The 27382-nt window shown below is 41.6% G+C and overlaps 1 protein-coding gene across 7 annotated transcripts in view; it reads left to right on the top strand.

The window, feature by feature from the left end:
* snx19b (sorting nexin 19b) overlaps positions 1 to 27382 on the top strand; it is a 190568-nt gene that overhangs the window by 64922 nt on the left and 98264 nt on the right. The window contains exon 9 of one of the 7 annotated variants that reach the window (XM_072238549.1): positions 4911 to 5180. The exons of the other annotated variants lie outside the window; for them this stretch is intronic. Coding sequence (XP_072094650.1) covers positions 4911 to 4971 — 61 coding nt within the window. The 3' untranslated portion in view covers positions 4972 to 5180. Of the gene's footprint in view, positions 1 to 4910; positions 5181 to 27382 lie in introns of those variants that run through there. 7 annotated transcript variants of the gene reach the window in all.

Below are 27382 nucleotides of genomic sequence, written 5' to 3'. Positions count from 1 at the left end.
TTGTTTTGAGATTCCAATAGCGGTTTAAAGTAATCAGCACTTTAGTGTGTCATATGGCTCTGATTTGTATTTAAGTGACTTTTCAATTTTGCTGGAGCCATTGCTGCATTTGTAAGTTGTTTGCTACAGACTAGGCACAATGGAATAGGACAACTTGGATCACCAGTCCCATTGTTAAGTAACTGTCATTGTAAAAACGGACTTTTTTGTGTCCTTTGTTGCACTGGTGCAGTGAAATGACTCAGAAGATTGTAATTCTTCATCATTAGCCTTATCAGAATTGTCCTTAGGCCTAGGCCTAGAATCCTCCTCTTCCATCACACACCACCTCTTCAAAAATCGCCACATTGGACCGTCAGTCATGTCTGTAAAACAGAGGGGTTAATAAAAGGGGGTAATTCAGGAGGGAGAGGCTGACGTCACAGCTCAAGTTGGGCGACTCCATTCAATGCTCTGAAAACGCATTTCAAACTCCTCATCAACCTATCATCCTCCCCTCCTTGCAATACAGTGCTCAGCAATTATTAATAGCCTTCCCTATCTCATTTCAAAAACTGAGAATGGACTCACACCAAATAAACACGTTCTTACTGTGCACTGTCATACTGGGCTGAGAGACCTCTAATGAGATTGCTAACGGGGCTGCCAAGTCACTGCCCACCACTGCGAGCTCAAACTTTGGATGTTGCACGAAGTTCAAAAACAATATGTTTATTTTGTTCCAATCACAATCTCTTGCCAAACCCCTAGTGACCTCTCGCAGAACCCTGGTTGAGAAACCCTGCACTAGAGGATCAGCTATTCTGGATTGTGTTTTGTGTAATGAACTGGATTTGAATAGGAAGCTTAAGGTAAAGGAACCCTTAGGAGGCAATGATCATAATATAGAATTCCCTTTGCAATTTGAGAGGGAGAAGCTAAAGTCAGATATATCAATATTAGAAAGGAGTAACGGGAATTACAGAGGCATGAGAGAGGACCTGGCCAAACTTGTTTGGAAGCGGACACCAGCAGGGATGATGGGAAAGCAGCAATGGCTGGAGATTCTCGGAGCAATTTGGAAGGCAGGCACAGGATAGATACATCGAAAAGAAGAAGTAGTACTCTAAAGGCAGGATGACGTAACTGTGGCTGCAAGGGAAGTCAAAGCCAACATAAAAGCCAAAGGGAGGGCATATAATGGAGCAAAATTTAGTGGGAAGTTTGAGGAATGGGAAGAATTTAAAAACAGAAGGCATCTAAAAAAGCCATAAGGAAGTAAAAGATGAAATTATGAAGCTAAGCTAGCCAATAATATCAAAGACAATGCGAATGGAGTACAAGAGTGTCAGGGAGCAGCAGTTAGTGTAGTTACTACTACTAGGGAGAAGATGCTTGGGAAGCTGAAAGGTGTGAAGGAAGGTGCGTCACCTGGACCAGATGGACTACAACCCAGGGTTCTGAAGGAGGTAGCTGAAGAGATTGTGGAGGCATTAGAATGATATTTCAAGAATCAATAGATTCTGGCATGATTCTGGAGGCCTGGAGGCCTGGAAAACTGCAAGTAGTGCTCCACTCTTTACGAAGGGAGGGAGGCAGAAGAAAGGAAAATATAAGATAGTTAGCCTGATTTCAGTGGTGGGAGGACTGTTAAGGATAAGGTTTTGGAGTACTTGGGGGCACATGATGAAATAAGCCAAAGTCAGCACGGTTTCCTGAAGGAAAAATCGTGCCTGACAAATCTGTTGGAATTCTTTGGGAAAATAATAAGTAGGATAGACAAAGGAGAGTCAGTGGATGTTGTTTACTTGTATTTTCAGAAAGCCTTTGACAAGGTGCTGCACATGAGGCTGCCCATGGTATTACAGAAAAGATACTAGCATGGATAGAGCAGATTGGCTGATTGGCAGGAGACAAAGAGCGGTGTTCACCAGGTTTTGGTGCTGGGTCTGCTTCTTTTTACATTATATGTCAAAGATTTGGGTGATAGAATTGATGTCTTTGTGGCCAAGTTCGTGAACTATATGAAAATACGTTGAGGTGTAGTTCATGTTGAGGAAGCAGGGAGGCTGCAGGAGAACTATACCAGATTAGGAGAATGACCAAAGAAGTGGCAGATGGAATATAGTTTCGGAAAATGTATGGTCATGCATTTTGGTAGAAGGAATAAAAATGTTGACTATTTTCTAAACAGGGAGAAAATTTTAAAAACCAAGGTGCAAAGCAACTTGAGAGACCTTGTGCTGGATTCCTAAAGGTTAATTTATAGTGTGAGTCAGTGGTGAGGAAGGCAAATGCAATGCTAGCATTCATTTTGAGAGGACTAGAATATAAAAGCATGGAGGCTTTATAAGGGACTGGAGAGGCCTCACTTTGGAGTATTGTGAGCTGTTTTGGGCCCCTTATTTAAGAAAAGATGTGCTGACATTGGAGAAGGTTCAAAAGAAGTTCACGAGAATGAATACAGGAATGGAAGGGTTAACATATGAGGAACGTTTGATGGCTCTGGGCCTGTACTTGCTGTAGATTAGAAGAATGAGGGGGGATCTTATTGAAAGCTATCGAATGTTGAAAGGCCTAGATAAAGTGGATGTGGACAAGATGTTTCTTGTAGTGGGAGTCTGGGACTAGTGGGCACATCCTTAGAATAGAGGGATATCCATTTAGAAAAGAGATGAGGAGGAATTTCTTTAGCCAAATGTTGGCGAATCTGTGGAATTCTTTGCCACAGGTGGCTGTTGAGACCACATTTAAGGTGGAGTTTAATAAGTTCTTGATTAGTCATGGCATGAAATGATATGGAAGGAGGCAGGAGAATGGGGTTGAGAGGGAAATTAATCTGCCATGATCAAATAGCGTTGCAGACTCGATGAGCCAAATGGCCTAATTCTGCTCCTATGTCTTATGGTCTTGATAAGTTTCCACAACTCTGGGAGAAAGCAAAATTGTTTTAAATTGGATTTCCCACCTCTAATCTAGTTGGACATCAAAAGAAGAATAGGGATGGTAAAAGACGCCTTTACGAGAATGAAGAGTATACTGACCAATACTAAACTGGGCATGACAACCCACCTCAGAGTACTGAAATGTTATGTTTATCCAGTTATGTTATATGGCTCAGAATGTTGGACAATATCTAGTAACATGAGGAAACGAATTGTAGCAGCAGAGATGTGGTTCTTGAGGAGGATGCAAAGAATATCATGGACAAAACGAATATCTAACGAGGATGTCATGAACAGAGCAAACACAAAAAGAGAAATAACGTATGAGATCATGAAAAGGCAACGTAACTTCATTGGACATGTGATTAGGAAAGAGGAGTTAGAATGCACGGTAATTATGGGAAAGACTGAAGGGAAGAAAGCAAGAGGAAGGCAAAGACAAATGATGATGGAGACAGCAGCCAGAGAACTGCAAATGAATACCAATGAATTGATCCACTTGACCCGAAACAGGAGTGCGTGGGCCATGGCAGTCAAAGCTCAAACTGGGCATGGCACCTGATGATGATGATGAATCTAGTTGAATGTGGTTTTAGTCAAGTTCCTCACCTACTTTCAAAAGCTCATAACTGTCTTGATGTTGTGAAAAGAGGTGCTTTTCAATTATCTTTAACCAAGTTGCACCAGATATTCAAAAGCTCACTAGTTTGCATCGGTTGCAAAGATCTCAGTAAATACCCAAAGTAACATTATTAAGTGCTTTTTGTTGCTGGTTGGAAGAGCATTCTATATTATAAAATATCTTATTCAGAGCTTTGAAATAATTTTTCATATACACATGTAATATTATATTTAACATATAATAATACCTATAAACCTGTTAAAACATAAATATTGAGTATGTATTAGAATAATTAGAACAGTTGACCAAAAAAAACTTTAGTAATTAACTATGGAGGGTGGGGGTCACACAGTTAAATGAAAGTCACAAGTGAGCCAAAAGCAGAAAAAGGTTGAGAACCACTAATCTAAATAAATAAATAAATACAAATATAAAACAAAAACAAACAAACCTTGCAACATTTATACAGACCAATAATTTTGTATACTTGTCCTGGTTTCCCTACCTGAAGAAGGAAAATTAGTCATGAAATAATTAAATGGCAGAGCATACATGCAATAGAGTCTTCGTGTCAGACAGCACAGAAACCATGGTAACCAAGGTGGCCCATCCAAGCTGGTCGCATTTGCCAGCATTTGCCCATAACCTTCTAAACCTTTCTTATCCATATACCTGTCCAACTGTCTTTTAAAAGTTGTTCCTGTTCTTGCCTCAACCACTTCCTCTGGCAGTGGATTCCACATAGATACCACCTTCTTTGTAAAAAAAAAAGTTACCCCTCAAGTTTCGCTTAAGTCTCTCCCCACTCATCTTAATGCCCTTGGGTTTCTGATGCCTCAACTCTGGGGAGAATAAGACAGAATACATTCACCCTATGTATTCCTCTCATGATTTTATATATACTCAGGTACCTTGCTGTTCAGCGTGGGCAATCATGTCTCTCCATCCATCACGGTCCCTGACCCTCAGAATTGTAGTTGTTGCCTCCCCTGTTTCTAACCATGATGTTATTCCATCTGTCATTTTCATTCTCTGTCTGCCTCTGCTTCTTTTCCCTTCCAGCTTTCCAGTTGTAACTAAATGTTCTGATGTCTCTCTTCGCATAATGTGTCCAAAGAATTTTGATTGCTGTTTTCTGATTTTTTAAGAAATGTATGTTTTGTTGTCGTTTTCTGTAGAACTTCTTCGTTGGTTATCCAGTCCGTATATGATATGCATTTATGCACCTCTATAATATCACCCCTCAACCTCTTGTGTTCTAAAAGTTCTATCCTGTCTCTATAACTCAGTCCCTCAAGTCCTGGCAACATCTTTGCAGATCTTTTCTGCACACTTTCCAGTTTAATTATGTTTTTTTCTTGCAGCAAATCTGAACACAGTACTCCAACTGTGGCCCCATCACCATCGTGTACAACCACACTATGACCTCCCAAATTTTATACTCATTGCCCTGATTGATGAAGGCCAGTGTGCCAGAAGCACTCTTGACTACCCTGTCTACCTGTGCCTGCACTTTGAAGGAACTGTGTACTTGTACTCCAAGGACTCCCTGTTCTACAACACTCCCAGGACTCCCTGTTCTACAACACTCCCCTGCACCCTAATTCTTATATGTACAGTGGCATACAAAAGTTTGGGCACCCCGGTCAAAATTTCTGTTACTGTGAATAGTTAAGTGAGTAGAAGATGAACTGATCTCCAAAAGTCATGAAGTTAAAGATGAAACATTCCTTTCAACATTTTAAGCAAGATTAGCGTATTATTATATACCAGATTAGGAGAATGAGCAAAGAAGTGGCAGATGGAATACAGTTTCGGAAAATGTATGGTCATATCTTCCCACTAGCTTTGGTTTTCAAAAGAAATGGCAGTTAGTCGGAACGGTGGAGGTCAAGTTGAGGTCTGGAAGACCAAGAAAACTTTCCGAGAGAACTGCTTGTAGGATTGCTAGAAAGGCAAATCAAAACCCCCGTTTCACTGCAGAAGACCTTCAGGAAGATTTAGACTCTGGAGTGGTGGTGCGCTGTTCTACTGTGCAGCGACACCTGCACAAATATGACTTTCATGGAAGAGTCATCAGCAGAAAACCTTTCCTGCATCCTCACCACAAAATTCAGCATCAGAAGTTTGCAAAGGAAGATCTAAACAAGCCTGATGCATTTTGGAAATAAGTCCTGTGGACTGATGAAGTTAAAATAGAACACCTTTCATGAAAAGAACACCTTTCCAACTGTTAAGCACGTGGGTGGATCGATCATGCTTTGGGCTTGTGTTGCAGCCAGTGGCACGGGGAGCATTTCACTGGTAGAGGGAAGAATGAATTCAATTAAATACCAGCAAATTCTGGAAGCAAACATCACACTGTCTGTAAAACAGCCGAAGATGAAAAGAGGATGGCTTCTACAACCGGATAATGATCCTAAACACACCTCAAAATCCACAATGGACTACCTCGAGAGGTGCAAGCTGAAGGTTTTGCCATGGCCCTCACAGTCCCCCGACCTAAACATCATCGAAGATCTGTGGATAGACCTCAAAAGAGCAGTGTGTGCAAGATGGCCCAAGAATCTCACAGAACCAGAAGCCTTTTGCAAGGAAGAATGGGTGAAAATCCCCCAAACAAAAATTGAAAGACCCTCGGCTGGCTACAGAAAGCTGTGACACTTGCCAAAGGGGGTGTTACTAAGTACTGCCATGCAGGGTGCCCAAACTTCTGCTTCGGGCCTTTCCTTTTTTTGTTATTTTGAAACTGCAAAAGATGGAAATAAAAAAGTAATCTTGCTTAAAATATTAAAGAAATGTGTCATCTTTAACTTTATGCCTTTTGGAAATCAGGTCATCTTTTACTCGTTTAGCTATTCACAGTAAAAGAAATTTTGACCAGGGGTGACCAAAGTTTTGCATGCCACTGGATATGAACAGCTTAAGGAAAAGCTGTTCATCCACTTCTCTGCGCAGTGGATTTTGTTCTTTCTTTTTTAAAATTGGGTTATTCCGGTTTCTTGCTTTGTGGCTGTCTGTAAGCAGACACATTTCAAGGTTGTATCATTTATACATTCTTTGATCATAAATCTGCTTTGAATTCTGAAAATAGATTTGGTAAACTCAGTCTATGTACAAAGAGACAAAGTAAGATTGAATTAAGAAGTGAGGGCAACAAGAGAGGGGAGGCAAAAGTGTAAGAAGAGTTTAAACTTGGTGTTTCTAAAATAATCAAATATATTCACAACCTTCAAGCTGGAGACCACACTCTTATAATTGTTTATGGGAGAGATTGATTGTCAGTGTGATAAATGATCCCAGTGTTGAGGATTCTGGTGATTATGACAAATTACAGTGTTAAATTCAATGGGAAATTACCATGAAATTGCTACAGTGTCATAAAAAATAATAGGACTAATTGCAAAATGATGTTTTCATTAAGCAAATGAGAGAATGGTGTAAATTAGTCAAAAATATGATGAGTTACAACTCATTAGAAATTTCCAAATCTCAAAAGACAGATAGATTTATGTATTGATATAATGTTGTCCAGTAAAGTCTGGCCCACTTTCATATTCTTAAATGCCTTGTTATTATTTGACTGTGGATGAATTTTACACAGATGCTGAAGCTATCAAATTCAAATTTTTGGTTTTGGAAATGTCATGTTAATTGGGAGTTACAAGGGGACTTGGTAAGCATGTTACAAATTTGAACTTGTAGGAATTTATATCCAGTCCACACACTCCAGATTGTAAATGATTTGTCCCCATTCTTCCGTCCATTGAGTCTGTCTATACTCCTGGCTACCTTACTGAAAACAGCCGCAATGATCAAAGACCCCATCCACCCTGGACGTTCCATCTTTTCCCCTTTTCCATTGGGCAGAAGGTCTGAAAGTATCTACTACTAGGTCAAGGACAGTTTCTTTCTACTGTTATAAGACTATTAAATAGTTTTCTAGTACTATAGGTTGGACTCTTGATATCACAATCTGCCTCATTATGATCTTGCATCTTATTGTTTACCTGCACTACACTTTCTCTGTAGCTGTAACACTTTTTGTAATGTTATTGTTTTACCTTGTATATTGTGTGTATAATATACTGTGTAAATGATTTGATCTGTATAAACAGTATGCAAGAAAAGTTTTTCACTGTACCTTGGTACACGTGCCAATAATAAACCAATTCAAAGTGAAGTACCAATTGTTCAAGTTTATTGTCAATTGACTTTACATTCATACAACCAAATGAGTCAATCTTCCACCGGACCACAGTGCACCCTCAAAAGCATATCACACACAGCACATAAAACAAAATAATACCATAAATAAACTAGTAAATAAACTAGTAGCATGGATGAACTACAACAATTGTTCATCCCAGTTTGGCAAAAGAATAAATCAAGGAAGGTAGTGCACCCGTGGCTGACAAGAGAAATTAGGGATAGTATCAATTCCAAAGAAGAAGCATACAAATTAGCCAGAGAAAGTGGCTCACCTGAGGACTGGGAGAAATTCGGAGTTCAGCAGAGGAGGACAAAGGGCTTAATTAGGAAGGGGAAAAAAGATTATAAGAGAAAACTGGCAGGGAACATAAAAACTGACTGTAAAAGCTTTTATAGATATGTAAAAAGGAAAAGACTGGTAAAGACAAATGTAGGTCCCCTACAGACAGAAACAGGTGAATTGATTATGGGGAGCAAGGACATGGCAGACCAATTGAATAATTACTTTGGTTCTGTCTTCACTAAGGAGGACATAAATAATCTTCCAGAAATAGTAGGGGACAGAGGGTCCAGTGAGATGGAGGAACTGAGCGAAATACATGTTAGTAGGGAAGTGGTGTTAGGTAAATTGAAGGGATTGAAGGCAGATAAATCCCCAGGGCCAGATGGTCTGCATCCCAGAGTGCTTAAGGAAGTAGCCCAAGAAATAGTGGATGCATTAGTGATAATTTTTCAAAACTCGTTAGATTCTGGACTAGTTCCTGAGAATTGGAGGGTGGCTAATGTAACCCCACTTTTTAAAAAAGGAGGGAGAGAGAAACTGGGGAATTATAGACCGGTTAGCCTAACGTCGGTGGTGGGGAAACTGCTGGAGTAAGTTATCAAAGATGTGATAACAGCACATTTGGAAAGCGGTGAAATCATCGGACAAAGTCAGCATGGATTTGTGAAAGGAAAATCATGTCTGACAAATCTCATAGAATTTTTTGAGGATGTAACTAGTAGAGTGGATAGGGGAGAGCCAGTGGATGTGGTATATTTGGATTTTCAAAAGGCTTTTGACAAGGTCCCACACAGGAGATTAGTGTGCAAACTTAAAGCACACGGTATTGGGGGTAAGGTATTGATGTGGATAGAGAATTGGTTAGCAGACAGGAAGCAAAGAGTGGGAATAAACGGGACCTTTTCAGAATGGCAGGCGGTGACTAGTGGGGTACCGCAAGGCTCAGTGCTGGGACCCCAGTTGTTTACAATATATATTAATGACTTGGATGAGGGAATTAAATGCAGCATCTCCAAGTTTGCGGATGACACGAAGCTGGGCGGCAGTGTTAGCTGTGAGGAGGATGCTAAGAGGATGCAGAGTGACTTGGATAGGTTGGGTGAGTGGGCAAATTCATGGCAGATGCAATTCAATGTAAATAAATGTGAAGTTATCCACTTTGGTGGCAAAAATAGGAAAACAGATTATTATCTGAATGGTGGCCGATTAGGAAAAGGGGAGGTGCAACGAGACCTGGGTGTCATTATACACCAGTCATTGAAAGTGGGCATGCAGGTACAGCAGGCGGTGAAAAAGGCGAATGGTATGCTGGCATTTATAGCGAGAGGATTCGAGTACAGGAGCAGGGAGGTACTACTGCAGTTGTACAAGGCCTTGGTGAGACCACACCTGGAGTATTGTGTGCAGTTTTGGTCCCCTAATCTGAGGAAAGACATCCTTGCCATAGAGGGAGTACAAAGAAGGTTCACCAGATTGATTCCTGGGATGGCAGGACTTTCATATGAAGAAAGACTGGATGAACTGGGCTTGTACTCGTTGGAATTTAGAAGATTGAGGGGGGATCTGATTGAAACGTATAAAATCCTAAAGGGATTGGACAGGCTAGATGCAGGAAGATTGTTCCCGATGTTGGGGAAGTCCAGAACGAGGGCACAGTTTGAGGATAAAGGGGAAGCCTTTTAGGACCGAGATTAGGAAAAACTTCTTCACACAGAGAGTGGTGAATCTGTGGAATTCTCTGCCACAGGAAACAGTTGAGGCCAGTTCATTGGCTATATTTAAGAGGGAGTTAGATATGGCCCTTGTGGCTACAGGGGTCAGGGGGTATGGAGGGAAGGCTGGGGTGGGGTTCTGAGTTGGATGATCAGCCATTTTCATAATAAATGGCGGTGCAGGCTCGAAGGGCCGAATGGCCTACTCCTGCACCTATTTTCTATGTTTCTATGTTTCTAAAACATGCATGTAATGCGCAGCACAGGTAAACACTATGATGTACAGTAAAACAGCTCACTGTCCTAGTGGTGACAGGGTCATTAGTATTTAATTAGTACTGATTAGTACTTGGCAGTATTGCTTGGTATTTCTTGCAAAACACAAGAAGTCTCTTGTCTTCACAAAGACTAGGAAATATTTGCAGCGTTCAAAGTAAATCTATTATCAAAGCGCATATATGTCACCATATCCTACCCTGAGATTCATTTTCTTGCGGACATTCACAGTAAATAGAAAGAAACACAATAGAATCAGTGTAAACCCGCATTAGACAGAGATGTACAAATCACCAGTGTGCAAAAGACAATAAACTGTGCATCAAAAAGTAAGAAAAACAACAATATTAACAAATAAATCAGCAATAAATATGGAAAACATGAGCTTTCGAGCCCTTAATATTAAGTCCATTTGTGGAATCACTTCAATGTTGAGGTGAGTAAAGTTATCCCCTCTAGTTCAAGAGTCTGATGGTTGAGGGCTACTGATCTTTGTACAAGGGCAAACAATATTGCATGACAGAATGGGATGCTCCTCCTAATAGGGGCATCCCAGGCTAATTGCAGGCTACCCAGATGGGAATGTTCAGGACTACAGGCTGCAGTCATTCCTGGCTGGAGGTAGCCTGCAATGGCTTAAGTGTAGTTTCTGAATGCCTGAACTTAAGGTGAGTTTGCAGTGCAGCCTGATTCCTGCAGTATGATCTGCCAACCTTTGTGGGAAAATTAATTGAAACCCAGTGTTGTGGAATAGAGAGTGTCAATGAGCCCTCTAATGTAGCAAGCCTTCTGATATACCACACATAAGTAGGTTGAGGCTGGAGTTACTTTGAGACAAGGAAGCTGAGAGCGTGAGTAATGGTTGTAGTTGGAGCTGTGTTTTGTTTGCCCATGCCATTTATTAAGATGGTTGTTATGTCTGAAGTGACCATTAGAAAATACTTTTGATTGCAGCAAAGTGTTTGAAGATCTAAAGAAGTGTTAGCTTTAACAGTGCACAGAGAAAACTGTGAGTGTTTGCTTTATAAACATGACATTCTGCAGATGCTGGAAATAAGTGGACCTGGATATTGTCAGGGGTTCCCAAATTGGGGTCCACAGACCCCTCGGTTAATGGTAAGTGTCCATGGCATAAAAAAAGTTCGGAACCCCTGCATTTTTGAATGATGCTGCTTAGAAAGATGATGGAGATAAGAAATAGGAAGATTCCATGAATAGATCTAGAGAGGTAATTTAATGCAAAGACTATTGATTTAATGGAGGTATATGCGGAGTACAGATAGGGTAAATGCAAGCAGGCTTTTTCCACTGAGGTTGGGTGAGACTAGAATTGGAGGTTAAGAATGAAAGGTGAAAAGTTTAAGGGGAACCAGAGAGGGAACTTCTTCATTCAGTGGGTGGTGTGAGTGTGGAATGAACTGCCAGCGGAAGTGGTGGATATAGGTTCGATTTCAACACTTAAGAGAAATTTGGATAAGTACATGGATAGGGAGGGGTTTAGAGGTCTTAAGGTCTGAGTGCAGGTCAAAGGGAATAGGCGATAATAGTTTGGCATGGACTAGATTGGTCAAAGGGCCCATTTCTACGCTGTAGTGTGCGCCAACTCTGACTGTGATAACGGCCTTCTTGTGCTCAGACCAACGCCATTTAGAATTTTAACTGTGCCTTGTAGAGGTAGCTGGTGTTTCATCAAGAGTATCATATAGATAATTTTGGAAAGTAGATTAGACAGATTCAGTTGCTTTTATTTGTTTGAGCTGACTGTAGGAGTGGGGGTATGTTTTTAACTCAGTTGATCTGAGAATTGACAGGAACATTTAATCCAACCTCTTTAAAAATACACTTGGCAACAATATGTTGGCCAGTTGAGGATAAAGCAAAAGTTTGTTCATAACTTAGCTGTCAAATATATCTAAATTAATCCTATTACTTCTTGATAGAATATATTTAGCAGAGAAAATATTTAATTTCTTTAGACATTATGGTCACAAAAGTTATTTATAACTGGACCCGAAATCTCTCAATGCTTCCTGAGCGGTTAGTTTTGGATTTTCTTTACCACTGTTCAGTGTTTTCATATGTTTGTTATTGTTTGTGATTCACTGGTTTGATTAATAGCAGTTAATCAAATATGTAAATTCAGTACGCACATATTTTATCACAAAACAGACTTAGTATTCAAAAACTGGGTCGTTATGTGTTGTTGTCATGACGAATTCATTACTTTGCTCACATTATCTTAATCTCCAACAGATAAAAGCAGCACTTGTAGAAACCTGTTTGCCCTAAAGTAAAATGCTTTCTTTCATACAACGAGCTTGTACAAGCCATGCTACCTAATCCTTAGATGTCCTGCTGTTGTTATTTTGTTTTGTGCTGATGATGTTGCTTGTGGTGTTCTGCTGAGCACTGTGGACAGGCTACGTCGATGCCAGAATGTGTGGGGACACTTGTGGGCACATTCTTGGGTGTGCTGGTTGTTAACACCAATGACGCATCTCACTGTCTGTTTCAATGTACTTACTTTACTTGGTGCCTGTTACACCGCTGGCATTTAGAGCAACGATGAAGGTCCTCCAGCTCTGTCTGTGTAGAAGGATTTTTCATTACTGTTTCCATAGCAATTGTCTTATGACCAGTCAAGGTTGTTGGCCCTGAGCTGAACTCCCTGAATCTGGAGAACCAGAGGACCGCTCTTAATCTAGCCTCTGCCCTTTGACCTGTTTGCCATGCCTGACCCTGTCCGGGTTAATGAGGCACGCAAGCCTCCAAACCTCAACAAGGTTGTGGTCCTCTTGAAGGGTGTACTGCTTGGATTTCCAGCATCTGCAGATTTTTCTCTTGTTTGTGATTACAGTATTTTGCAAGTGTCTTAGGCACATGTATATAGCTATGATGCCTAATACTTTTGCACAGTATGTATTTGTCAACATGGAGCAGAGAGTGAGTTTGTAAAACTGGTGGGAGCAAAGAATAGTGGGAATAGCAAGGGTGGGGCGCTGTGGGAGGGGTGTGAGATTGGTGGTAGAGAAGGTGTGCCGGGGTGGGGGAGGTGGCATGGGTTCAGACACATTCTGCCCTGAAACACCAGCCAAGGCCATTTGATTCCAAACAATTGTTTATTAATCATTCCAGAATGTCTCTCTGGTGCTTTTGCATCCTCTCCTCTCCCTTCCCCTTTTCCCAACCGTGATCCTCTCTCCCTGCCCCCTTCCCACTCAGAGTCAGGTTTATCTTCACTCACGTATGTCATGAATTTTGTCTTGTGGCAGCAGTACAATGCAATACATAAAATTACTGCAATACTGTACAAAAGTCTTAGGTTCCCTAGCTATTTATATATATGTGCTTAAGACTTTTGCACAGTCCTGTATTGCCCGTTCATAGTTGCCATGAGTATGAGCTAAAAGTAAGGATACCTGAAGAGGAAGTGTTGCTGTCTGAGGTTGTATTTTCCATCACTTGCAGTGGTGGTCTTCATCAGCTGTCTCAGTATACCATGGCTACACTGAACACATCTACATGAAACCTTGTCGTAGGAAAGCAGCATCCATTATCATAGATCTGATTCACCACCCCGACCATGCTCTTTATTCGCTGCTGCCATCAAGTAGGAGGTACAAGTGCCTCAGGACTCGCACCAACAGGTTGAAGAACAGTTACTACCCCTCAACCATCAGGCTGTTGACCAAAAGAGGATAACTACACTCAATTAAGGACTCCTTTATCTTGTTATTTCAAGCTCATTCTTTATTGTTATTGATTTATATCTGCATTTTTACAGTTTGTCCATTGATCCTGTTTACAGTTACTGTTCTATTGATTTGCTAAGTATGTCTGCAAAAAAAGGATCTCAGGGTTGTACATGATGATATGAATGTACTCTGATAATAAATTTTACTTTGAACTTTGACTTTTCACTTTGGTCGTTCCCTGGTGTTGTGAAGTTGAATTTGTTTGCTCTCTGGCAGTGAGCACACTGGTGTAATTTAATTGTGGAGGAAGAAGAAACAGTGGCAACTGAGGGAAACTTTTCACTGGCATTGGTAGGGAGATAATTGGTAGGGAAAATCTAGCTCTGGGATCAAGGATTGAAGATAAATTACAAAGCAAGTGGTCTTGCTGGAACTTACTGTCCTCTGGGAAGACCGGATTGAAGAGACCAACGAGTGCAAGAGGGCTAGATACACAGATCTTGTTGCAGAATGCTGGAGCAATGGCTAGAGAGCTCGCTGTGAGCCAGTCGAAGCTGGGTGCCGGGGCTTTGCTGGCCATTCATTACAGCGGACTCTAAAACTCCTTGGAGTTAAAGGACTGCAGTGCAGAAGAGCCACCAAGAACATTCTGGAAGCAGTAGAAAAGGCCTCGCAGTGGCTGTGGACCCGGAGGGGGGATCCGTGGATTAGTGCACCACTTGGACACAAGTCGGGGGCTGATCACCCCCGGCTGGGTCGCCTGGTCGAGGTTGTCTGATGATTAAAGACCCGAAACACCTTATGACCCCGGGTTCATCACTGAAGTCGCGTCCAAGTAGCACCAGAAGGTGTATTCTACAACAACTCCACATATATTTGCATGTATTAGGAATTTGCTGCGGTGTGTTGGGCAGGGCACGACATGCTGCATAAAACAACATTCAACAATTATAAAGAATTATATATAAATAACATTAGAAGTACAATTATGGAATAAAATCTGCATAGATAAATACTAGCATGTATTTACAATGTAAATAGCATTATAAAAAATAGTTTAAAGCAGGGGTTCCCAACCTGGGGTCCATGGATCTCTTGCTTCATGGTATTGTTTCATGGCATAAAAAAGGGTTCACAATTTTTAAATGGCAACTTTTAAAATGGCATGAAATTTTTGTTTTAATAACCGGATAGCCCTTTCCAGAAGGGAGCTTTTGGAAAAGGCAGTTTGCAGAGTGGATAACGTCTGCAATGATTGTGCCTATCCGCGTCCTCGTCCAGCCAGTAGTACTAAATACTACTAACAGCATTCCACCGTTTACTTCATAAACTGTGAATTCATTCACTGTATTCTTACTTTAACCTGCACTACGTTTCCATTTTGCTATATTGCTTATGCTCTTTTTATCTAATGCAAATATTGCAATGGTCAATTGTGTTTAAGCACCAAGTGATGAAATTCCCCAAATGGAGGAAAAATCTTCTCTCATTCTGCTGCCAGCAGAGAGCGTAGTCATACCACTGGAGAAAGGGAAGATCTTGATCTCTCTCTAAATCTGGAAGAAATTATATTGAGCAATTTCTCAGCGATGCAGCCACTGAGATTAAATGTACCACCCAGGAAAACACTGATAACCCTCATTATTGTTTTATGATGATAAAATTTTATCAAAAATTTATAATTAACGCAAATTGTGCGTAGCTAGTGCTACACATGCCCTTACACTTCCTCCCTTACCACCATTCAGGGCCCCAGACAGTCCTTCCAGGTGAGGCGACACTTCACCTGTGAGTTGGCTGGGGTAATGTACTGCGTCCGGTGCTCCCGATGTGGCCTTCTATATATTGGCGAGACCCGACGCAGACTATGAGACCGCTTTGCTGAACATCTACGCTCTGTCCGCCAGAGAAAGCAGGATCTCCCAGTGGCCACACATTTTAATTCCACATCCCATTCCCATTCTGATATGTCTGTCCACGGCCTCCTCTACTGTAAAGATGAAGCCACACTCAGGTTGGAGGAACAACACCTTATATTCCGTCTGGGTAGCCTCCAACCTGATGGCATGAACATTGACTTCTCTAACTTCCGCTAATGCCCCACCTCCCCCTCGTACCCCATCCGTTATTTATTTTTATACACACATTCTTTCTCTAACTCTCCTTTTTCTCTCTCTGTCCCTCTGACTATACTCCTTGCCCATCCTCTGGTTTCCCCCCCCCCCTTGTCTTTCTCCCCGGACCTCCTGTCCCATGATCCTCTCATATCCCTTTTGCCTATCACCTGTCCAGCTCTTGCCTCCATCCCTCCCCCTCCTGTCTTCTCCTATCATTTTGGATCTCCCCCTCCCCCTCCCACTTTCAACATCTCTTACTAACTCTTCCTTCAGTTAGTCCTGACGAAGGGTCTCGGCCTGAAACGTCGACTGTACCTCTTCCTAGAGATGCTGCCTGGCCTGCTGCGTTCACCAGCAACTTTGATGTGTGTTGCTTGAATTTCCAGCATCTGCAGTATTCCTGTTGTTTGAATTATAGACCAGTAAGCCTGACATCGGTGGTGGGGAAAATGCTAGAGTCAGTTATCAAAGATGTGATAACAGCACATTTGGAAAGTGGTGAAATCATCGGACAAGTCAGCATGGATTTGTGAAAGGATAATCAGGTCTGATGAATCTCATAGAATTTTTTGAGGATGAAACTAGTAGAATGGATTGGGGAGAACCAATGGATGAGGTATATTTGGATTTACAAAAGGCTTTTGACAAGCTCCCACACAGGAGATTAGTGTGCAAACTTAAAGCACATGGTATTGGGGGTAAGGTATTGATGTGGTAGAGAATTGGTTGGCAGACAGGAAGCAAAGAGTGGGAATAATCGGGACCTTTTCAGAATGGCAGACAGTGACTAGTGGGGTACTGCAAGGCTCAGTGCTGGGACCCCAGTTGTTTATAATATATATTAATGACTTAGACGAGGGAATTAAATGCAGCATCTCCAAGTTTGCAGATGACTCGAAGCTGGGTGGCAGTGTCAGCTGTGAGGAGGATGCTAAGAGGATGCAGGGTGACTTGCATAGGTTAGATGAGTGGGCAAATTCATGGCAGATTAAATTTAATGTGGATAAATGTGAGGTTATCCACTTTGGTGGCAAGAACAGGAAAACAGATTATTATCTGAATGGTGGCCAATTAGGAAAAGGGGAGGTGCAACGAGACCTGGGTGTCATTGTACACCAGTCATTGAAAGTGGGCATGCAGGTACAGCAAGCGGTGAAAAAGGCAAATGGTATGCTGACATTCATAGCAAGAGGATTCGAGTACAGGAGCAGGGAGGTTCTACTGCAGTTGTACAAGGCCTTGGTGAGACCACACCTGGAGTATTGTGTGCAGTTTTGGTCCCCTAATCTGAGGAAAGACATTCTTGCCATAGAGGGAGTACAAAGAAGGTTCACCAGATTGATTCCTGGGATGGCAGGACTTTCATATGAAGAAAGACTGAATGAACTAGGCTTATACTCTCTGGAATTTAGAAGATTGAGGGGGGAATCTTATTGAAACGTATAAAATCCTAAAGGGATTGGACAGGCTAGATGCAGGAAGATTGTTCCCGATGTTGGGGAAGTCCAGAACGAGGGGTCACAGTTTAAGGATAAAGGGGAAGCCTTTTAGGACCGAGATGAGGAAAAATTTCTTCACGCAGAGAGTGGTGAATCTGTGGAATTCTCTGCCACAGGAAACAGTTGAGGCCAGTTTATTGGCTATATTTAAGAGTGAGTTAGATATGGCCCTTGTGGCTACGGGGATCAGGGAGTATGGAGAGAAGACAAGTACAGGGTTCTGAGTTGGATGATCAGCCATGATCATACTGAGTGGCGGTGCAGGCTCGAAAGGCCGAATGGCCTACTCCTGCACCTATTTTCTATGTTTCTATGTTTTGATAAACCAATTGTTTGGAATCGTATTACTTTGCCTGGTGTATCAGGTCTGGGTTTGTCTGCACCTACGCCAATCCCCCAGTCCTGGCACTCCGTTCCGCACCCCTCACATAGTGCTCCCCGTCGCCGTTCCCAACATCCTTTGCTCCCGCCAGATTTGCAAACTCATTCTCCCTTCCACATTGATAAATATAGCACTGTTCAAAAATCTTCGGCACTCTCACTATGTATATATGTGTGTGCTTAAGACTTTTGCACAGTACTGTATGCACAACCTTTGCAGCGTTGGGTAGAAATTTGCTCTCTGTTGTCTGCATTAAGCATGTAATGTAGTATTGTATATCTAAAATTCAAGAATCAAATTTCAGAACATCCCTTGTGTAGGGATGCAGTGCACAGAACATGGAATGAACTTCACTGATAATTGTGTGTGCAAAGCAAGTCATCTTCCTGTGCAGTAAATCTCCTGCTTCTGGTTAGTTGGCATTGGAAGAAGAAGAAGAAAGCCCTTAACTTCAAGGGGAGTCATCGGGACACTGTCATGATGGCGTTTTTTTAGCAGGCTTTCTTATTTTTACGAGGCCGAGTTGCTAGTTCGGCGCTCAACCCAGCATGGATGGAAAGTGTGCAAGGGAGCCGGCTGGATTTGAACTCAGGAGCCTTCGCTCCGAAGTCCAGCGCTGATGCCACTAAGTCACCAGCCGGCAAGTTGGCATTGTTGTAAAGAAATCATTTCATGGCAGGGGTGGCAAACCAGTGGCACATATCTCCAAGATGATGTTTTTCCTTTTTGTGCATTGGGAAGTTTTTTTTGCTGTTTTCTACGAGGCCGAGGTCCCAACTCATCACTCAACCCAGCACATGTAAGGGGTTAGCTGGATTTGAACCTGTGATCCATTGGCATCGAAGTCTGGTGCTGATCCACTACACCACCAGCTGACTATCCCCAAGATAGTACGGGCAAAAATTTTGTTGGCATGTGGCATGCAGTGCAACATATCAATTCTTTAAATATTCATAATTTTTAAACAGGTTTTCCAAAATACTTCATTTATTTCAATCTGTTTCTGTTAAACTTTTATCGATAGTAAAACAATGAATACATGTCAATAAATAACAGGGCTCATCTTCTTTCCTTGAAAAAGATCACAACTATTATTCCTGAGTCCTGAAGAGGGGTCTGGGCCTGACTTGCTGAGTTCTTCCAGAATTTTGTGTGTGTTACTCTTGATATCTAGCGTCTGCAGAATCCCTTGTGTTTATCATTTTTATTACTACTTTAAGATTCAGACTTTGTCTTGTATGAGTGTGAAGAAGAACAAACTAATGGTTACTCCGGGTCTGATGCAGCATTAAAAAACAAACAGTAAGCATGAAGAACACAATTCAGTTTACCACAGTTGACTTCAGAAAAGGTGTTGTTAATAATGTTTTTAGTCTATTTTCTTTCCTTTTGAACTACCAGTAAGCTGATCTTCAGTAGCATCATCTTAAACTGGAAGAATAATGAATAAACTGGACAATGAAAAAACAAAAAGAGCATAATAAATATAATATCAATCTCCTAAAGCACAATGTACAATCTAACTGTTGTAGTGTGGCGGTATACATAACATAGATTGAATGTATGTCTATAAAGTGACGTTTGGTGCAGGAGTGTCTCCAGATAAGGTGACTCTGACAGCAGATGATAAAGTGACAAAGTGACTCTTGGCAAGAGGAACTCTTCTGTGTAGCAGCAGGGCTTACGAAAATACCTTAAGACAGAGAGTGTGTCATTGTAGGTTATTAATTAATGATAATCTCTGATCAAAATTGCCATGGCATGTGAGAATATTTTTTCAGAGATTATTGCCAATTTGGGCACACTCTTCAAAAAGGTTCACCACCCCTGCATTATACTTGCTGCATCATAGACAATTATAGTTAATATACCTGATATTTTAAGAAATATCTTACCAAAAGAACACACATTGATAGCAGTATGAGTCAAATCTACTCAACTAAAATAAAATGCTATTTATGATGTACAGTTATAAGAAAAGATGAAATCGAGATTGGATATTGCTGGAATCTGGAGCCTACAATTGGCAACATGATCTGGCGTGTGTAACATTAGCTCAAAGTCAACTGAGTGGCCTCAAGCTTTGGCTGACATGAAGTCATCAGTTAATACAGCACAGTCATGCTCCTTAACGTCAGGCATACTTTTTCAGCAGATAACAGCACCCATGGGCCTCTGTTGATTTCTTCCCAGGGAGAGTTACTACAGAAACAGTTCTGCCATGAGGCTGTTTCTATTAATCTTATGTGTATTTTTAGTCCTGGTGCTGCTCGGGTAATCTGTTGACCGAAAATGGTATTGTTTTGTGAAGGAGGTATGTGAAATGTCATTTATTGTATGCTGAAGGGACCCCAGCCAACAGGGCAAAGATAAGCTACATATAATGTCTGATTTCTTTCAGCTGAAAAAGAAAAGGCTTCTTGGTGGAAGGCCAAGAAGTTTATTTGATTGTGGGTCTCTTTCTTCTCTCTGAAGCAGAATCTATACATGCTGGGTGTGCTTTTGTGTACGCGTGCTTTGACAACTTAGACCATTGTGAGGTCAGCCCAACTATTTCTGACAATACGCAACATTTAGGCATTTCTGGCCTCTTAAGGAATGGAAAATAATTTCTTTCAGTATTATAATTTTTAGTTGACATTTGGCTGTAAGAATGGTGGTTAAAGAAAATTCTTAGTTCCATTCCACTTGCAGGCAGATGAGGTTACGTATATCTCCCTTCTATCCCTTTGACTGGCACAAAAGAAGCATTTAGATTTGGATGACGCGCTTCCTAAGTAGCTTTATGCAGTGTTGTGGTTTTGACAAGAGCCTTGTTATTTTTATAAGGTCATTAAGAGTTCATAGCAACCCGATACTCTTAAAGTGAAGTTCATCTGAAACTGATGCCGTGTTAATTCACCTGCAGTTTGATGTGGGTCCCATCTCCAGTTGAGCAATGGCAGTGAACTCTGCAGACTGATTTACAAGTCAGAAAGATGAAAGAGATTTTGAATGTTCAACAGGACATACTTATAACTCATAAAATAATTCTATGTCAGATTCATCATGGAATTCTGTTTGAGTCCTATACTTCTCAAAACTTTCAAAAATATCTCGCCATGTATGAAGCAAATGCAACAGAATTCAAAAGCTGCAGGGTTAATTAAATGTTACCAAGGTAGTGGATGTTAATTTTATAAAGCTCCATTTAGTTGTCATAGCCAGCCAATGGTGTAGTGGCATCCCCACTAGACTTCGAGGGGAGTGGTGCTGGGTTTGAATTTGGCAGGCTCCTTGTGCTCTTTCCGTCCATTCTGGGTTGAGCATCGAGCTAGCAAATCAGCCTCATTTAAAAAAAAAGACCAGAAGCAGGAGCAGAAGTAGGCCATTCGGCCCATCAAATCCCTCTGCTATCCAATCATGGGTTGAGCCAAATGCTAAAGAAATGCTTCAGACAAATGCTAAAGAAACAGCAAGGTTGCCACCTGATACGCCACAAGGCTCAGAGAGAAACAACAATAACAATTTAATTATCATAAATAAAATGCAAGTTTGTGTATAGGTTTTAAACTTTCTGTTTAATTTATCATCTTTTATCTGAGTTTTTAAGTTCAGTCACTGAATGTAAATGTTGTAGCTTTAAATTCGAGATTGTTGTCATTTGCAGCACGTGAGTGGAAAGGAGAATGAAATGATTGTTACTCTGGATTTGACGCAGCATAAAATAACACAATAAGCATAAAGAACGCAAGAGTGGTGAATTTGTTGAATTCGTTGCCACAGGCGGTTAAGTCATTGAGTATATTTAAGGCAGAGGTTGATAGATTCTTGATTGGTCAGGGCATAAAGGGATATGGGGAGAAAGCAAGAGATTGGTGCTGGCTGAGTGGAATAATGGATCAGCCATGATGAAATGGCGGAGCAGACACGATAAGCCAAATGGCCTAATGCTGTTTCTCTGGTCTCAGAAAGAAGCAAAAAACTACAACAAACGCTCACACTCACACTCTCTCACTGTCTCTCTCACTCCCATAAAGCACAAATGTGAAAGTAACTTAAATATAAGCACTGATTGTACATAAAATGGCACCGGGTGATGTGTGTGGAGGGGTGGGGTTAATCAGCCTGATGTTTTTGAGTCTGGTCGTCTTGGTGTGGATGTTATGTAGCCTCCTCCATGATGGGAGTGGGACAAACAGTTCACAAGCCGGATGGTGTTAATGGCCTTTTTCCAGCACCTATCTATATATACGTTCTTGATGGTGGGTAGGCTGGTGACAGTGATGCATTGGGCATTTTTCACTACCCATTGCAGATATTTCTTGTTAATTTAACATAAGTCCTCTGAAGCTAATTATCCATACTTACCTACCCAGGGGAGTTGGCTGTTATCTACCTTGAGTCTGCGGATGGATTGATAAGGAGGCTGAGATTTTACTATAGTAAAACTGCCAACATTTAATGTTGTCACCCTGAGAAACTGCTGACAAATTCTATGACCATGGAAAGTCCAAAGTTGCTCTCAAAAAAATCTGTGATTATTTACCGGGTCCACTGGTTACAACCTTTCCCAGCCAATCAATAAAAATATTCAAAGTACATTTATTATCAAAGAATGTATAAATTGTACAATCTTGAGATTTGTTTCCTTACAGACAGCCATAAAGCAAGGAACCTAAAAAAAACCCAATTAAAAAAAAGACCAATATCCGAATGCGGTGCTGGGCAATTTGCTCTGGGCCCAGATTTGCTGCCAGCCTGAAGCCGTTCTTGATTTCTCCAAATCGGCTTCGTGCCCAGAGTGATCCATCTTCACACCTGGGCCAGTTTTACGGGCATCGGAACTCCTCTACCTCCGACTTTTCCTCTCTGAACGTCTCACTTCATCTGCGTCGATTCTGCAACATACCAACACGGTTCATCCCTCGGATTCACTTTGCCTTCGCTCGCCTCTTCATTGTTTGTGGTGGTAATTTACTGCAATTTACATCAGAGAAGTGTTATTAGTAATGTTTTTAGTTTAATTTCTTGCCTTTTGAATTACCAGTGAGCTGTCACATGCGTTCAGTAGTGCCTTAAACCAGAAGCTTGAAATTATGTAATTTATCGTTATTGAAAGCATAAGTACTAGGTCACAATCTCTGTCTAAAATTGTGAATGTATGTTGTTTATTCTTAATGTGAGGTATGACTAAAGTTCTTCTTCTTAAGCCAATCACCCCTGCTGGGGTATAGGCCACCGAAAGCACTTCACCAGAGTCTTCTGTGCTGGGACAACCTTTCAAGTTGTCTCGAGGTGTAGCCCATCTTAAGCCTTCTTGGCAAAAATCCTTCCTCTCCCAAGGATAAGGTCTTTGGAGCTACTGCTGGCATTTTTTGTCACCCCATGCTCAACCCTCCTTCTTTCATAACTGAGCTTGGGACTGTGCATGGTGGAGTTTATGAAGAAAGTGCAGGCATAAAATTAACAGCACTATTGACCAAGAAGGAAATTCCAGGGAATTAAATGGTTTTGAAATTGACATGGTTAGAAAATTTTCCTGGGTTGATATCAGTAAATGCAGAACAGCATGTTATTGTGTGTGCATGTTCTATACTTTTCCAGCATTGATTTCATTTATTGCTGTTTACTGTTTTTCGTGTTGACCAACCATATCTTGTTTCTGACAGTTTAAGGCAAGGGCTCCCAACCTGTGGCATAAAAGAGGTTGGGAAACCCTAGTTTAGGGTAATTGTAAGTCAGATTGATAGCATCAATGCTGCTGTCTTTAAAGATTAGTTTTATTTGTCACATGTACACGGAAACACACAGAGAAATTCAGCGCTAACATCAAATCAAATCTTCGAGAATTGCTCTGGGGCCAGCCCACAGATATCATCATGCCTCTGACACCAACATAGCATGCCCACAGCAACACACACAAAATGCTGAGGGAACTCAGCAGGTCAGGTAGCCTCTATGGAAATGAACAAATAGTCGATGTTTCGAGCCAAGACCCTTCCTCAGGACCTACTCAGTAATCCTAACCAGTGTGGTTGAAGCAGTGTGCTTCACAGTCCTTGTTGAGTCTTCTATATTGAACATCAATGAGTTTGAATCACGATGACAGGATTAAAATGGGGTGGCATGGTAGCGTAGTGGTTAGCACAATGCTTTACGGTACAGGTGATTCGGGTTCAATTCTTGCCACTCTCTGTAAGGAGTTTGACTGTGTGGGTTTTCTTTGGGTGCTCTGTCCAAGATGTACCAGTTAGTAGGTTAATTGGTCATTGTGAATTGTCCAGTGATTAGGATCGGATTAAATTAGGGGATTGCTGAGCAGTGTGGCTCAGAGGGCTGGGAGGGCATATTCTGTCCTTATGTCAATAAATAACCAAAAATCCTACAATCTTTTTGGCAGTTTCAGAATTTTAGTTGTAGACAAAGAATTTATGCCAAAGTACCATAAGTTGCACTTTGTACCAGTAATTAGGTATACCACAAAATTACCTCAGTACATGGATGCAACTTCTGTTGTTCGACCCCAATCAATTAAACAGTCATTCCTGAAAAATCAGATGCAACTTCGTCTTTAATTGCAACCTTTTCAAGGGCGCTAACCTTGGTATATTTAAGAGTTATTGGCATTTCTGATTGACATTAAGATAACTCTAATATTAGAATTCCAGAGTATATCAGTTTGAGATCACAGTGTTCTGAACTGGTTTCAATCCCTTTATAGTGGCATGTGATAGATCTGTCAGGATATTATAGTTTATAAATCTCTCCTGACTTGCTCGCAGCACATATTGTAATGTCCTGAAATGTTTGTGTTTGACGTACTGCAGTTCTTCATGAGATAACCAGATTTGTTGTGCAGCTTAACTTTTACAGAAAATCATTGCTTGTTCTATAATCCACAGAGGGTATTAACATAAAACGCTCTAAAATACAGTACTATACAAAAGTCTTAGTCACATATACGTACCTAGGATGCTTCAGGCGTTTGCACGGTACTGTATTTGTCAATGTGGAGTGGAGAGCGAGTTTGTAAATCTGGTGGGAGCAAAGGATGTTGGAAATGGTAAGGGTGTGGGGCAGGTGGGAGAAGAGGAGTGACATGAGTCAGGGGTGCAGTGTGTGTGTAGATGCACACAGCTCTGAAACACCAGGCAAGGTAATTTGATTCCAAACAATTGGTTTATTGATCATTACAAAATGTCTGGTGCTTCCCACTTCCTTCTCTCTCCTTTCCCCTTTTCCCAACCATGATTCCCCTCTCCCGGCCCCCTTCCCACTCTCAGTCCAGAATAGAGACCCATATCAGAATCAGGTTTATAGTCACTTACATATGTCGTGAAATTAGTTTTCTTTTGTGGCAGCAGTACAGTGTAATACATAAAATTACTGCAGTATGGTGCAAAATTAAATGGAACTATTGAAGCCATTGAATTAAAACACAATAGAATCAGTGAAAGGCCGTATGCAACAGGACAGACAGGCAACAATGTACAAAAGATAACAATCTGTGCAAATACAGAAAGAAGAAAAAAATAATAAATAAGCAATAAGTTTTGAGAACATGGAGATGAAGAGTTCTTGAAAGTGAGTCCATAGGTTGTGTGAACAGTTCAATGATGGAAATTACTGAAACCAGAGTCCTGGCTAGTGATTGGAGGTGCAGGAAACTAGGTCACGGTGAATGGTCAAAGCGAGGTAACCGGGGCCATGGGGAGTGTGGGAAGCAGGGATTTGGTAAATGGAAGAGAATTGCAGCATCCATGTGAGGAGAAATTGCAGACATCGCCTAGTGAGAAGATGGAAATCCATCAGGATTTCCAAATGATTGTGTAGTGGATTATGAGGCCCTCCTTTTATTTGGGGGTCAACCTTGGATGTTGAGTCCTAGTTGTCTATATGATACGCAAGCCAGTACACAATCCAGGGCAGTACAATATGGAGAACAATCTGTCCCCTGTGCAGCAGGCTCCCCGTCTCCACGTAGTTGATAAATCCAAGGGAACAGCAGAGACTGATACAGTTTGGTGCCAGCAATGTCACAAGAGTTGCCAATCAATGTTGAACTCAACATAGGACTGCCTTAGGAACTCCAGCTGCGGAATTTTCCTTGAAGTTTACTCCCAAAGCTTTCCCATGAGAGGGTCAACCACAAGGCAGTGGGGATTTGAGATCAGAGTTTTCCTTTTCCCTAGATGAGCTGCCAGCCATGGCTGATGAGTGCTATCTGCCCAAAGCGACTGGTTTTAAGGTGCCAGTAACCCACCTTTGCCCCTTCTTCTGTCAGTAGAAACTTTTCTGCCAGGCTTAATGGCTGAACCGCACGTAGAGGCCAGGAGCTAGACTTGTTTGTCAGAAGGTATTTGAGACACATGCCATTGGGGCTATTTAATAAATAGTGGGAGCTTATCACCACTACCTCCCCTGGCTATGACCTCGAGGAGCCATAGTAGTGGATTATAAAGACAAGGGATTCTGCAGATGCTGGAAATCCACAGCAACACACACTGAGGACTGGATGAACAGCAGGTCAGGCAGTAGCTATGGAAATCAATAAACAATCTACGTTTCAGGCTGAGACCCTTTATCACGACTGGAAAGGGAGGGGGAAGATGCTAGAATGAGAAGGTGGGGGAGGGGAAGGAGGTCCAGGTCGAAGGTGATAGATAAAGCCAGGTGGGTGGGTGAGGAGTCAATGAAAAAGCTGGAGGATGATAACTGGAAAAGGCAAAGGGCTGGAGAGGAGAAATCTGATTGGAGAGGAGAGTGGATCATGGGCGAAAGAGAAAGAGGAGGGACACCAGGAGGAGGTGATAGGCAGGCGAGAAGAGATAAGAGGCCACAGTGGGGAATTGAAGAAGACGGGGTGGGGGTGGAGGGGGGGGTGGTGTCAATATTCATACCTTCAGTTTGGAGGCTTCCAAGACAGGTGTTACTTCTCCAACCTGAGAGTGGCTTCATTTTGGCAGAAGAGGCAGCCACGGACCGATATGTTGGAACGGGAATGGGGATAGGAATTAAAATGGTTGGTCTCCAGGAAATTCTGCTTTTTTGTGGATAGAGCTGAGGTGCTGATTTTACTGCATCTTGCCTTGTCCATCAAGATGACATCATTTTTATTCCTAAATAAACTTGAAAGAATTTCTTTTATGTACGGTATCATGCAAAAGTCTTAGGCACACACATATAGCTAACTTGTCTAATACTTTTGCACAGTACTGTAGTAATTTTACATATTGCACTGTACTGCCACAAAAAAAAAGCAAATGTGAGTGATGACAAACCTGATTCTGATTGACAAACCTGATTCTGATATGAGTTTCCATTGTGGACTGAGAGTGGGAAGAGGCAGGGAGAGGGGAATCATGGTTGGGAAAAGGGGAAGGGAGAGGGAAACACCAGAGAGACATTCTGTAATGATCAATAAACCAATTGTTTGGAATCAAATGACCTTGCCTGGTGTCTCAGGGCTGGGTGTGTCTGCACCTGCACCACCGCTTGCCCCTGGCACTCCTTCTCTGCCACCTGTCCCACATCCCTCCCGTGGCGCTCCACTCTCACCGTTTCCAACACCCATTGTTCCCACCAGATTTATATATGCCTAAGACTTTTGCACAGTACTGTATATTTGAGAATAATGTTTATTTCTTACGTGGAGAAACAAGTGGAACTTTCATGCTG

The sequence above is a fragment of the Mobula birostris genome, chromosome 20 (genome assembly GCF_030028105.1).
Source record: "Mobula birostris isolate sMobBir1 chromosome 20, sMobBir1.hap1, whole genome shotgun sequence".
Classification (NCBI taxonomy): Eukaryota; Metazoa; Chordata; class Chondrichthyes; order Myliobatiformes; family Myliobatidae; genus Mobula; species Mobula birostris.
The sequence above is the reverse complement of the archived record's forward strand: the minus strand, read 5'-3'. Positions and strand labels throughout refer to the sequence as shown.